This window comes from Agrilus planipennis, unplaced genomic scaffold, assembly GCF_000699045.2.
Source record: "Agrilus planipennis isolate EAB-ADULT unplaced genomic scaffold, Apla_2.0 scaffold155, whole genome shotgun sequence".
Lineage (NCBI taxonomy): Eukaryota > Metazoa > Arthropoda > Insecta > Coleoptera > Buprestidae > Agrilus > Agrilus planipennis.
In genome coordinates, this window is record NW_020439161.1 from 576,917 (window position 1) to 591,218 (window position 14,302).

A 14,302-nucleotide genomic window follows, 5' to 3' on the forward strand; every position below is an offset into this window, starting at 1 on the left:
CAAAGAAATAAAGATGAATTATTATAAATATTTATGGAATTAGTTGTATTCGTCTTTTTGTAATTCATATTAAACAATTATTCGCTTAATTCCAACCTTAAATGAATCTTGATTATTTAAAATAATTGTTTACAAATAGTTCATTTACAAATTTTATCCCCTGCGCCACTACTGATTTTAACTTTGACAGAAGGGTGGTTGTCACCACTATGCCAACTCTGGCACATCTTTGATATTCATCGTTGATTCGAGGTTGTATGCCAAGGCAGGCCCGATGTTATCATTCGGTAGTTCAACCATATCTAGTTCAGAGTTGTAATTCAACTTTGTCCCAGAGCAAGCTGACAAGCCAATTTTGGCCCATATCTGACGGAGTCGTACTTTCCTACATGGGTCATCTCGAGAAGATTTTCCTTCAGCAAACTACATCTTTTTCTATTTCGCATGATGTGATCCAAACATTCAAATCTAAGTATATTTTCTTCACTGTATTTACAATTTCCGGTATTGTGCCCATTTTTTGAAGGATTTCTTCGTTAATTACAAGTGGTACTAGTTATTTTGTTGACTTACACATATAGGGTCAAAGACTCCACACTATAAAGCAAAACAGAGGTAAATGATCGATTTCTGAACACTGACGCCATTCTACAGAACACAGCTTTTGTTTTATCGACTCGATATTGGATTTGCCGCGCATGACCCCTTTTGACGTTAGTTTCTATATCCGTAAATCGACTTTATCTAATTTTCTCTACTTTCGTTATTTTTTGATTGTTAACATTGAAATGATTTTTTGTGATTTTATTGAATCCATTTTTTCCATTTTACATTGTAACTATATACTACATTTCACGTCCTCTTATATCGGATTATGGCAGAAATATTAGGCTACATATGCACGTAGAGCCGAGTTTTACTGATAAATCGGATTATTTCCGGGTTACGGAAAGACTCTTAATCGGTATCATGGACCGAGTAGTGGTTTTAACCCTTGATCCATAAGCGTTCTATTAACCCGGCTTTCCTGTCATCATCACCACAAGCACACATTTATGTATGTACGAAAGTATAACGTACTTATGTTAGTTGTGCGATATGTATTTATGTTACATCCGTGTGTAAAGACGTACAAGTGTGTTTGAAAGCAATCACAAGCTAACTTTGTAACGTATGTACGTGTTCAGTTATTTCTAAAGCACATTAGACCCCTTCTGTGATGTCCGATGTCGCCATTATGAAGTGGCTTTCCACTGGCTTGTAAACACCGTGTGAAATTCGAAAGTCACAAGTGGAAATTGCACCAACATTCGCATCAAGAAAGATAAACAAAAGTCTATTAAGAATTTTGCTCGAAATAAAATACACATAGATACAATAATTTTTATGAATGCTTGTAGCAGCGGATGTACCCTATATCATTTTCTTGTTGATAGTTTATTTAAGTAGTATTTAATCGTGGTTATTGGTATTAAACTGATAAAAGTTTAGGGAACATATGGTACGGTCATTATTATTTTAAAATGCTTAATCTGTACACCAAGGGGCATGATCTAGAAGTTTAGACCATTGCTTAGCATTCGGGGGGACACCGATTCGATTCCGGGAACGTGTATCTTGGTCCAAGTTTTTTCTCTAGTTCTTTGGATCACTTAGGCAAAGATCACAGATAATTTTTTACTCTTTTTTGTCGTCCCGTCTTTCTCATCGCACCCCACCATCCACCCATTTCTACTATTCCTGAAAGAAGATTGAAGAGGGCCTACCCTTCGGTGTAGTCTGGAGGAACTGCCAGCCCATTACCATTGGTAGCTTTTATGAATGAAACAGCCAAAAGAATAAAGAAGCCATCCTCTAGGATAAACTCTCCAAATTTTATATTTGGGTCATCCGTATTCTGGATCATAACTTAACCTTCAGGAGAGCACTGGTTCGATTATGGGTCCACGTATCCTGCCCTTTGTGCTTTTTATAAATCACTAAGCAAATGCTAGGGGAGGACTAATATGCCTCAGATAAACTCTTAACCTCTTTTTTATCATCATTTCGCATCTATCTCTCATCAACTACTACCCATTCTCATTATTCTCTAAAGGGGACCGAAGAGAACCATCCGCTGTACTCTCCGCTTTTACACTAAAGTGTACATCGGAGAAACTGCCCCATTGGTAGGGGATTGTCCATAAAGAACGTCCACCCGTATGGGGGAAGGGGTTCATTGAATTGTGACCATGTCGGACAATGGGGGGAGGGGGGTTAGAACTTTTGTGACGTTTTCAAATAACTATGTATTAAAAAAATTGTATCAGCAAATACCGCTATATTATATTATAAAAACATAATAAATTAGGGGATTGTCAAAATGTGACTTTGGCTTACCCTAAGAGGGGTGTATGAAAACGTCGGAAAACAGTGTATGTCCTTTATGGACGACTCCTAACTGGTGGAATCGAAACACTCAAAAGTTTATGTAATATGTCCAACTGATAATGACATTTGGAGTGTCGACAAGCGTTTCCAGTTTTTTTAACGGTTTTGGGTTTTAGTGTTTTATTTGGTTCATTAAATTTTTTTCATTACCGATTTTATGACTAAATTAATTACATATTCCAACAAGCATAATAACAATAACTGGCTAGTATGACGAATCACTTTAATTAGGTGGTTTGATTATAATTAATAATAACGGGTGATTATTCTTGGCATTTTGGCATTCATTTATTGGAATACTTTAAATCTTCATCGTATTTGTAACTGTTAAGTGACCTTGTTAGTTTATGATGTTACTATGATTTTGTGAATATATCTAGAAAAAAAAATGTGACATGGAATTTTATGTTAGGATGGTATGTTGTTAATTTGGAATATCGAAAGAGAGCATCATCATCATCATAAGGTCATCAGTCCTAAGACTGGTTGGACACGTACCTCCACTCATTCCTATCCTGAGCTAAACTTCGCATTTCCCTAAAACTAGAACAACCCACATCCTTAACTATTTGTGAAGAATAATCTAATCTAGGTCTACCTCTACCCCTCCTAACTCCTGTTTCTGCCTCTAATATGTCTCTGACTAGACCTTCATGTCTAAGAAGGTGTCCTACCAACCTATCTCGCCTATTTTTTATTGACTTCCACAGAGTCCTCTGTTCTCCTATTCTTTCCAATACCTCTTCATTTCTAACCTTTTCTACCCACGATATCCTCATCATCCGCCTATAACACCACATTTCGAACGCTTCTAACCTTTTCTTTTCCGCCGCTCCCACTGTCCATGTTTCGCACCCGTACAACGCCGTGCTCCAAACATACACCTTTAGAAAGAGAGCATAATTTGGAATTAATTAGATGTTATTTTGTTTAAAGAGGATTGATTACCTATAGATCTAAAGACTATAAAACTGTTGCAAAGATAAGAAATCTATTAGTTAAGGAAAAGTGTTAGCAAATGTCAAAAAAAAAAATATACTATATTCCAAATTACTTTCACCCTAAGTCAAATATCGATTTTGGAGGTTTTAATTTTTTTTTGTTTTTGTTACGTTTGATTGTTTTTATTATTAAAAGCTTAATAATTTGTCAATCACTTAATGCATTTTTTATTGAGACATCCCGTTTCTCTGTAAATTTATTCTCAAAAAACAAACTAGTATTCCAAATATGCTGCAGTTCCTCTACTTATAACACATAAATTCACACGTTTAATTTGGAATCTCTGCTTAAAGTAATTTACCTGCGAGTCTCCAAACAGAAACTTGTATTATTAATATGTAACATTAAACTTGAACGTCGTCTTCTCGTTAGCAATGCTGTAATAAGATTATGATATTAAACCGACACGGCGTGAAGTGATACATGTGTCTGGATTGGAGGGTGTATAATTTTTTGAATTTGATTCTTAACCTTTATAACATGTTTGTGTTAAACAATGCTTCCGGAGACCGTACCAAAATTTCATATTGGCTAGTGATAATAATGTAGCGAGCACGAGCGTGTTTGTGTGCGATCGGGCATACGTGTGTGTGAGCGGCTTATCGATTCGCCGACTAGCCGCGGGCGCCTTTCTTCATGTGCGCCGTATCTGCAAACGTGTGTGTCGTACCTGCGTTCCGGGAAAGCAATTAAACGGTTCGAAGAAAACGAAACTTTTCCGGACGGCTCGAGAATGTTCCCGAAAGGAGGCAAGCGAGTATAAAAAGGAAGAGACGATCGCCGAAGGTAGAGTAGAAATAAATTGACCGTTGTAGAAGTGAAAAGATAGAAATAAATTGAACGTTGCAGAAGTGAATCTAGAAATAAATTGACAGCGCAGTGAATGGTGATATAGCAACACTACTGTACATAAATAGAGTAATTTATCACCTAAGTTAGTTTAGTCCTTTTGGTCGAAGTTGAGCGGCGACCCGTCTCATGCCCGAATTATTAGTAAAAATCGAATGGCAGGAGCCAATTGATATGTTTAGATCTTCAGAAACTTCTGTAATGGTAATTCGATGATTAGCCAATACTATATTCTTCACTTCATCAATGTTGTTGATGTGCTCGAGCGTCGGACATGCTCTTCGTCGTTCACATCTTCTCGGCCCTTTGAGAACATTTTGTAGCACCGATAAACATTCCTTCAGTCCAAGGTAGCTTCACTATATGTCACAGTCAACATTCGGAATGTTTGTTTTTCACACAAAATTTGATACAGATTCTTTGATCCATTTTTTGGAATAGGCAAAAATCGAAGACGAGCTTAGACACGTGCAAGCAAAGCAGTTGTCAAAAACTAACTGAACATTTAACATTGTCGAACTTGTGAGAGACATGAGTACCAACACAACGCAACAAAAAATCGAAGATCGAATATACGTAACCCGCGGAAATTCAAAATTCGCGTTACCTTTTGAACAGATCTCCTACATAACAATCCGTGAACGACAGAGACGTCTGGTACGTTTTTCGGTATTTAGCAGATATTTAATAAGGAAGTCCTACATTGGCCGGGATACCCGTGTGTGTGGATGGTGTACATTAATTATACTAAGTTTTGGTGTCGACTATAATGCACGCGATTCCTAGTTATTATTGCTATCTTGTAGTATGTTCGTTTAATAATGGAGTATTTCGAATTAGGACACCACATAAGCGGTAAAGCAAGAACAACGAAATTTTTTGCTGACTTATCTGAATTATAAGTAACGCCTACAAAACACCCTGTATACTACCTTTAGATTTACCAGTGCATTATGATATTAGGTTGTAATCAATGTTGGTGAAAATGAATAATTTTCTAGACTATAGTTCCAAGAAAAAGGACGGCAATTTTCTTGGACAGAGTCATGATGGCTCTTCAGAGGGCCATAGACGAAGAGGAAAAGATTGCCGCAGCTGCAGCTGCTGCTGCATCTTCCGTTGCAGATAATAAAAGTCGAACAAAAAGTGTAGGACCAGAAGCACTTCGATCAGTGAGTAGTGAATTTCAAAATATAGATATTAGCAGTGGAAAACACAGTTGTAATTTATCAGCTTGCTGCTTTGAGCTGTACAGTTATATATACCTGATGAAATAATAATTTGATCTCAGAATTGCTTCAGTGTATCAAGATTTTATTATCCTTAACCTTGTTCAAAATTGCACTTTTTGCATTTTTCGGAAAACAGCCATAACAATTATTTATTGCTCGTTTGTTTAATAATAATAATAATAAAGCCTTGTTTATTCCTTAATAATATTAAAAAAAAAAATACAATTAAATATGGTTATACTTGAACTTAAGATACTTGATCGGTTTGATTACATTTGGAAATAGGTTTTTTTTTATATTATTATTTTACACGGAAATATCACTGGTGTTACTAAGGACCTCTCTATTGAGTGAAGGCCTCCTCCATTTTTCTCCATTTGTCTCTATCTTTTGCTTTTTCTATCCAGTTTTGTCCCGCTGTTCTCATAATTTCGTCGAGCCATCTCTCTATTGGTCTTCCTCTTTTTCTCTTACTTAATTGGTCTTTCCGCGTTATTACCTTTTTTGTCCATCTTTCATCCTCCATACGAGCAACATCGTCGGCCCACTTACATTTTAACTTCTTACAGTGTTATAAAGCATCGATAACTTGTGTCATTCTTCTGATATCAGTATTTGGTTTTTTATGTTCTAGTTTTAGTTTTGTTTGTTTGTTTATTTGCTACTATTTCACGCTTCAACTGCTCATCATCGTTATCATAAGGTCTTCAGTCCTAAGACTGGTTGGACACGCACCTTCACTCTTTTCTATCCTGAGCTAATCTTCGCATTTCTCTAAAACAAGAACAACTCATATCCTTAACTATTTCCGAACAGTAATCTAATTTAGGTCTACCTTACCCCCCCCTAACTCCCGTTTCTGCCTCTAATATGTCTCTGACTAGACCTTCATGCCTGAGAAGGTGTCCTAGCAACCTATCTCGCCTATTTCTTATTGACTTCCTTAGACTGTTCTGTTGATTTATTCTTTTTAATACCACTTCATTTCTAACCTTCTCCATCCACGGTATCCTTATCATTCACCGATAACACCACATTTCGAATGCTTTTAACCTATTCGTTTCCGTTACGTCAATTGACTATGTTTCGCACCCGTACAGCGCCGCGCTTCAAACATATACCTTTAACAATGTTTTTCGATTACTAAATTAACCGTTAGCGAGCATAGAAGTGACTTCTTTTTATTGAAGGCGACTCGATTCTGCGCTATCCTCTGATTTATATCCCTGCTACTCCTTCCGTCCTGACTAAAATCTGCCAATTCTTCTAATTTTTCGTCTCCTATCTTTACATTCGCTCTTTCCCTATTTCTTTTATCCCTTGCATACCAGTATTTTGGTTTTACTTTTATTTATTTTCAGACAGTACTGTTTGATCAGTACCGAATCCATTTTACTTAAAGCTATCTCTAACTCCTCCATGCTAGATGCTAATACTGCTATATCATTTGCAAATCTAAACATCCCAATCTTTTGCCGCTCTATATCTATCCCTACTGTCTTTAATGATATTAATCGCGTCTTGGATGTACAGATTCAAAAGTAGCGGTGACGGTGTGCATCCCTGCTTCAACTCCTCAGTCGATTATTGTGAAATTTTGTACACATATTATCAGAGATATAAAAATGGACCCAGAAAAAATACTGTACCGGAGTCAGTAGTAGTAGAAGTAGTTAAGTAGTTATAAATATTTCTTTTAGATTAGTTGGTTAATATCCTATGACATTTTTAATTTTTAATAGTGGTTAATATGAAATATTATTGTCGAAATTCATTTTCAATTTTCCATCTACCTAAGGTTAATGAGGGAAAATTGTTGTCACACCCCCGCACCACACATCAGAGAATTGGTGCGTAAAGCCAAACGTTCCGGGTTCAATTCCCGACGGGGGTGTGACAACAGCAACAAAAATTTTTCCTCATTAACCTCAGGTAGTTTGTAGTGGATGAAAAATTGAAAATGAATTTTCACATTAATATTTTATAGTTAATATCCTGCTGAATTATTCATACTCTATTTGTTTATTTGAATCTTCCAAAACGTATCAAAAGAAGAAAAACAGAATTAATGTGTTTTCAATTTATTATGTCGCCTCGCTGTAACACTTCAAAGATTGTTTTTTATTACATTGTTCAAAATTTAAGTTTTGGTTTGGGTTTTGGCGGTCAACACAACTTGTTCCATCGCGCTATTAATTAATGTTGCTACATCCGCAATGCCTGAGCCTGCTTTCTTTAGTTGGTCTTGAAACTGGCTAGGTATTTGCCCGTTGAAGTTCCCATTAAATAACGGATCTTGTCGGACTACCTTAAAATAAAAAGTAGACCCTTTACTATTATGTATGTACAAAAGTGATTTTAAACTTGATGAAAAAAGAAAAATACCGCACGGAGGAAAGAAAAATACCAAAATTTACCCGCATATTAAAGCGAAATTTACAATTTATCCCACTAGCCCAGGGGTCGGCAACCTTTTAAGTCGGAAGAGTCGAAAATTACAATTTACAAAATTTCAAAGTTTTTATAAAGCCACAAATTTTTTTCTTGTTTTTTTTTTTTAGTCACTTCTATTCGCGAACGGTTAATTTAGAAATTCGAAAAAGGTTGTTAAAGGTGTATGTTTGGAGTGCGGCGTTGTACGGGTGCGAAACATGGACAGTGGGCGTGGCGGAAACGAAAAGGTTGGGAGCTTTCGAAATGTGGTGTTGTAGGCGAAGTTTAGCTCAGGATATAAAAGAGTGCAGGTACGTGTCCAACCAGTCTTAGGACTGATGATAATGATGATGAAAAATAAATAGTACTCGCATTTAAATAATTTTTTTTGATAAAAAATCTATTTATTCATAAGAAAGAAAATCTATTTATTCGTAAGAAGAAATATCTATTTATATACAACACTAACTTGTACTTCAATAACAAACAATTGAGCAAACAAATTCAATGGGAGCCATGGCTTTGCATGGTCATAACTTGTTGTTTTAAGTTTCAAAAACGACTCTAAATTTTCATTTGTTAGTTGGCTTCTTACTTTACTTGTATTATATTCATGCAAGGTATTGCTTGCACGAATATGTCGATCCCAAGATAGTCAGCACTCACATGCCAATTTCTTCACTTCACTGTAACAATCTGGAAGACTATTGAGATACGGTGAAAAGCGAGTACAAGTGGTTGAAAGATAGAATCAGTGCCTAATCCTCGTTAATCAATTCAGAACGATTTTTAAATGTTTTTTTTTTTGATAAAATAAAATTTTCGTATGGAACTGAAGAGCCGCAGCTTCACATCCGAAGAGCCGCATGTGGCTCGCGAGCCGCAGGTTGCCGACCCCTGCACTAGCCATGCAGTTGCTTCGTAAGCGAAAATAATAAAAATTACAATTTGCACCCGAATTTGTAAAAATAAAATCAGCAGAAATAAAATAACTAGGTGACTTTTATACTTAAGTAAATGTAGAATATTAAATAGGTATTACAAAAAAGTATTTATTTGGAAAAAGTATTTTGCACATACGTATTTTGCATTTGGCATTTAAAATACAAAATATTTTATATTTTACATTTGAAATAACAAATTAAGAAAGTATTTTTATTTTGTGTTTAAATACTTTTAAAAAACCATTTTGCACATCTCTAATTATTAGTTTTCATCAGCACACCATTGTAGTCTCGGTAAATTCCTGACCAAACCGATGTTATTTCGTACAAACGTATTGATTAACATCAAGTAACTGGCAGTATAACGCCATCTATAGGCATTCGTAGTTTCGACATGAGCCTTACGAAATATTGCATGCGACCCACGTACTAACAAATTAACATACCGTACGTATTCTTTTTCATACTACCTTGCATTACAACAAAAAATAAGGTGGAACGTATGAAAGGCATACCAAGTTAGTCATGACTTACGTTTACTGTACAGTAAAAGTTCCTTATTCACGGTTTCCTCACTCGTGTTTTCATTATTCGCGGGTGAAAAAATTGCAACTTAGTTCTTGTATTCGCGGTTAATTATTTCATTATTCTCGGATGCAATTGGTAAACAGAAAAAGATTCGGTGTCATTTATTAAGAGTATTGACCGCAATTGACCGTTCGTGCCTAGTGTGAATTTTTCCGAAAACATGGGTTTCTATTCTAAACATTGTGATTTAACGCTAGGAGATAAATATCTGATTTTTTGTATGGTAACAGACAAAGGTTCACACTAACTCGGTACATGTTTAGTTTTCAATAATATGGTCATTAAAAGCTTTTACAAGTGCTTAAAGCTGATGCTTCTTGTAGGACATGTATTTTCAATAGAAATTAAAAAATTTAAAAATGGCATTCGACGAGCTTTAGAACAAAGTTTTATCTATCTTACTACAAAATTTCAAGCCTCTATTCCAAACATTAAACTCATGATATCCAGAACCGATAAGAATTGATGTCTTTTAAAAGATGTAACTGAGTAAACAGAAAAGGATTCGGTGTTATTTTTCAACGTATCCGCATCTTTTAAGTACTGTTGGCTCGTGCCGAGGTGACTTTTATAAAAGATGTAACCGAGTGGACTAATTCAAAATTCGAAACAAGAAAAAAATCACTAAATTTTTTAAACCCTTGTCTAAAGCTGATTATAACGATTACTTTTAATTGCGAATTTCTCAATAAATTGATATTATTCTGATACATATTCTTTTTATTTTGGAACCTTAGAACGTATCCCTTATGATTCCTTACTAATTATCATTCCATATCCACAGTTTCTGTATTCGCGGCATATTTATGGAACGTATACCCCGCGAATAAAGAACTTTTACTGTATCTCTATCAGTCGTTTTAAAATGCAAACAATTCATTTTTAGGTTGGTAATGTTGATGTTAAAACTAATCATGTTAAAGATGAATTCATGAATTGGATAGAGTTATCGTCAAAAAATTGACATAAATTATTTCACCGTATACCTATTGTACATAGGTATTACATATATGATTAGGTCGTCGCCGTGACGCATTTTGCTGTGCAAGTTACTAAAAAGACATAAAAAACCTTTTTTTCACACTATATGTATTAATCATGTTTGTAACTTCTTTTGGAGTAGAAAGGTTTTTTTTTTGTAATTAATTTTAATAAATTTTTAAAAAGTCGAAAAGTTAATTCAAAATTATTTTTTAAAAATGGCCGAACAGATGAAATCAGGGGAAGCAGGGTTTGCAGTAAAAGCTTAAAACTTCAGGAGAATAAAAATGTCATTTGAAATCTAACTTTTTTGCAAACAAAATTATTAAAACATGTGTACGTACTTACCCTGTCTTGCGGGATACCTTCCACATAGAAAGTTGCAGTAAATGTTATGAGAAGAAAAGCAATCGAAATATATTTTGTCATGATGTTTGTGTGGTTATTAACTGACTTTTAATACTATCCAAAATGAAAGCAGTTTAGCTTTTTATAGGTAGTGTTTACGATTAATAAAATTAGGAGTAGAATACAGACTTTTCAGTGGTTCTCAAAAGTTTTCTTTAGACTTTCTTGAAATAAAGATAGTAAAAACATTTTATTTCGGAGTTCATTCTGATATTCATTCTTATAAAAAATTGAGTTTTTGTGACTTACTTGTAATTCATAATTTTGCGGTTCTTATCATTTTTTCGGGATTCTTTTACGTGGTAGATGAAATTTATCCTAAAACTATAAAAGATATTAAATTATTATCACCAAAATTAAACATTTTTTGAACTTCTGGGAACAAGTTCTTAAAGTATTATTGAATGATTTCGAATTATATTATACACGATTTCCAATTTATATTAACCTTGATACATTGATGTACATGTACGTACGAGGAGGCGTGTTTAAGTTCGCGGAATGGGGGGTGTATGAAGTGGAAATAAAAGTAGGAATTTATTTTTCCTTTTCAATATATTCACCTGCCACCATTATACATTTATCCGATTTTTCAATTAATTTCTGTATCCCTTCGAAAAAAAAAAATGTTTCGTCTTTGTCTGAAAAATGCGCCGAAACTGCATCCATCACTTCTTTGTTGCTTGAAAATTTCTTCCCACGAAGACTTTTTCCAAGTTTGGGAATAGGTAATAATCGGTGCTAGCTACGTCAGAACTGTAGGGTGGATGAGCCGAAACTTCGAAGTCCACCATCTGCAGGGCAGCCATTGCCGTTATCGTGCAGAAGGAGGATACCTTTGGTCAATTTTTCTCTTCTTTTTTTCTTTGACTGCTTCCTCCAACCACTCTAGGATTGAAGCATAAATTCTGGAGACACCTTTCTTTATAATCGATCAAAAGGATCTCTTCTGAGTCCCAAAAGACTGTCGCCATGATTTTCCCAGCCGATTGTAATACCTTAAACTTGTTGAGTGGTGGTGTGCGTTTTTTGTGGCACTGCATAGAGTCCTGCTTGGACTCAGGCCAATAATTATGAACCCATGTTTCGCCCCCAGTAACAATTCGACTCAATACTCCATCTTTATCTTCACTACAGATACCCAAAAACGCGTCAGAACACTCCACACGCTGTCTTTAGTGATGCCAAAATGATCGTGAAGAGTTTTAAAAAATGGGTGTATCTGATACACTTCTGAGAGCTGTTTCCTCTTAAGTCGGGATCTTCCAGTATTAATTTTTCGACTTTTTGATTGATTGTCAGATTGGTCACCTCCATCGGTCGTCTTCAAGTGAGTCCCTGCCTTGCTTAAAGAGAGTATGCCACTTGTAAACCATGGTTTTACCTGGGCAAGAGTCCCCGTAAACGGATGGTATCTCTTCCAGTATGGTTTAAACTGATTTTCCTTGCTTAGTAAAGAACTTTATAATAGCGCGGTACTCAATTTTCTTCATATTTCACGATGTGTTCCCGATTGACTTGTTTGGTCGACGACAGTTCAAAGACTACTAACCTAATTACGATAAAACATGGTATTTATACAAGTAATGAGTTGCTTAATTCGTAATGACTCGATGACCTCGAAAGTACCTTCGTTCTAAAACAGAAATGTTATCACATATAAAAAATGAAACAACAAATAGGATGCAATCAAACAGTAAGTCTTTTATTCACAAATAATATAGTGTTTTATTATTGTTAATTAATGATAGAAAATTGCACTTAATTAAGCATATGTTACTTGGTTGGTAGGTATTAATTCATTAATTGAAAATTGCATTAATGGTAGCTAGTCGTTTCTGTAACAAATGCCTAAGGATGTTCATTCGACACTATGATCCCGAAATATCAATATCTAACATAGAGGGGGACACTTGATCTTTTAAATACTTCGATTGGGTAGCTTCGATAGGTAGGACTGTTGCATCCACTTTCTTCTTTCAACTTACTAACTAGACTAGAGCGATTGCTGACAGAACGCCACATTTACTCATGACAGACGTAGGGAATATCGTAAACATAGAAGAGAGATATCAAGTAGGAATTGCAGCGGACACTAATAAAGAGAAAGGAATAACATTACACCAATTTATGTGTACCAGAAAGAGATACAGACAAGCAGAATTTGGACATGTCGTCAGCATCGGACTTTAAAGAAAATTCAACATTCTCAGAAATTTAGGAAAGCAAAGACACTTGTTTAAAGATATCATTCAAACCAGGTTGTTATGCGTACCTAACCGCTGCACCACTTACTATTATTAAAATGTGTTTGTAAGGGGATAGAGACGCGGGGGATGGGGTTGAATATTTGAATAAAACTAAATGGTTTTTGTATCATCATGGTACCGTATGCCTGCGTTTTTCTCTTTTTTTTAGGGGAAGCGAGTAAAGTTTATTCATCATAGCCTCAGATTATGCACCAAAAAATGTGTTTCTGTACAACACACCATTATAAGAGTTTGATTGGTGGCCACTTATTCTAAGTGTCTTCGAAGTGCCTTCATTTGTTAATAGTCCAAAATGCATATTGCTGTAGTTATACTTACAGATATCGTGGATAAAATTTATCACGTAGTACACGTATGAAAACGAATCTAAAATGGTTAATATTAACTACGATTTTTATACTTTTATTGTCGGTTTCGGTCTTATTAATAGTCTACACAAAAAAGAAATGTTGTCTATTAAACGGTTATGTAAAGTATCTGTACTTATATTAATTAGATCTATCGCGTTTCATTTGTAAAATAGGATTTTCTTCCTCTAGATGCCATTTACAATGTGTAATAGTACAAAAGTTATCAAAATCGTTGGAGGAATTAAAATTAATTAAAATCGTACTTAGTGATTTCAATGCTCAATCAAGAAGGAAACTTCCAAAACGAAAATTATAAATTAATTAAAATCCCACATTTTTATTATCTTACGACATATAAGTCATATGCCATTGTTGATAGAACGGCTTAACACTATAATTCACTTACCAATTTTACTTTAATGTAGAAAAATGCATTCAAAATTACTTTGGAATGTGAGCGAACTCTAGAAGCATTTTGGCGCACATACAAGGGGATGTGTAATAAGTGTGAACCTTCTCATCAGTAAAAACCTTATTGTGACTAAATTCATATCATACAAAAATTCCCCTTCCCCCTCCCTAGAAGCCCGTGAGCAACTTATCTTCGCCCTTTCCTATTTTATTGTCTGCATTTTTATTTGTGCTAAGAAATATATACAGTCGAACCTGGTTAAGTGAGAGCTCAAGGGGCCGCGATCTGTTTTTCTCTTATAATAGAGGTTTCTCACTAACCCGAGTTTCTAGCTTACAGAGTTATAGGAGGAACCTGTCTCACTTATAGAGGTATATAAAAATACTGTTCGACAACACATTGA

The 14,302-nt window shown here is 35.0% G+C and overlaps 1 protein-coding gene and 1 long non-coding RNA gene across 2 annotated transcripts in view; one reads left to right on the forward strand and one right to left on the reverse strand.

Annotated features, from left to right (window-relative positions):
- The window catches only part of LOC108737476, a 29,418-nt gene that overhangs the window by 7,635 nt on the left and 7,481 nt on the right, over window positions 1-14,302 (forward strand). The window contains exon 2 of the mRNA XM_018470333.1: window positions 5,283-5,453. Within this exon, the coding sequence (XP_018325835.1) occupies window positions 5,283-5,453 (171 nt within the window). The remainder of the gene's footprint in view (window positions 1-5,282; window positions 5,454-14,302) is intronic.
- Window positions 7,579-11,261, reverse strand: LOC108737477. Its single transcript, XR_001937862.1, has 3 exons — window positions 11,117-11,261; window positions 10,808-11,031; window positions 7,579-7,821 (listed from the first exon to the last, which is right to left on the reverse strand). It is a non-coding gene; the product is annotated as an uncharacterized LOC108737477 (long non-coding RNA).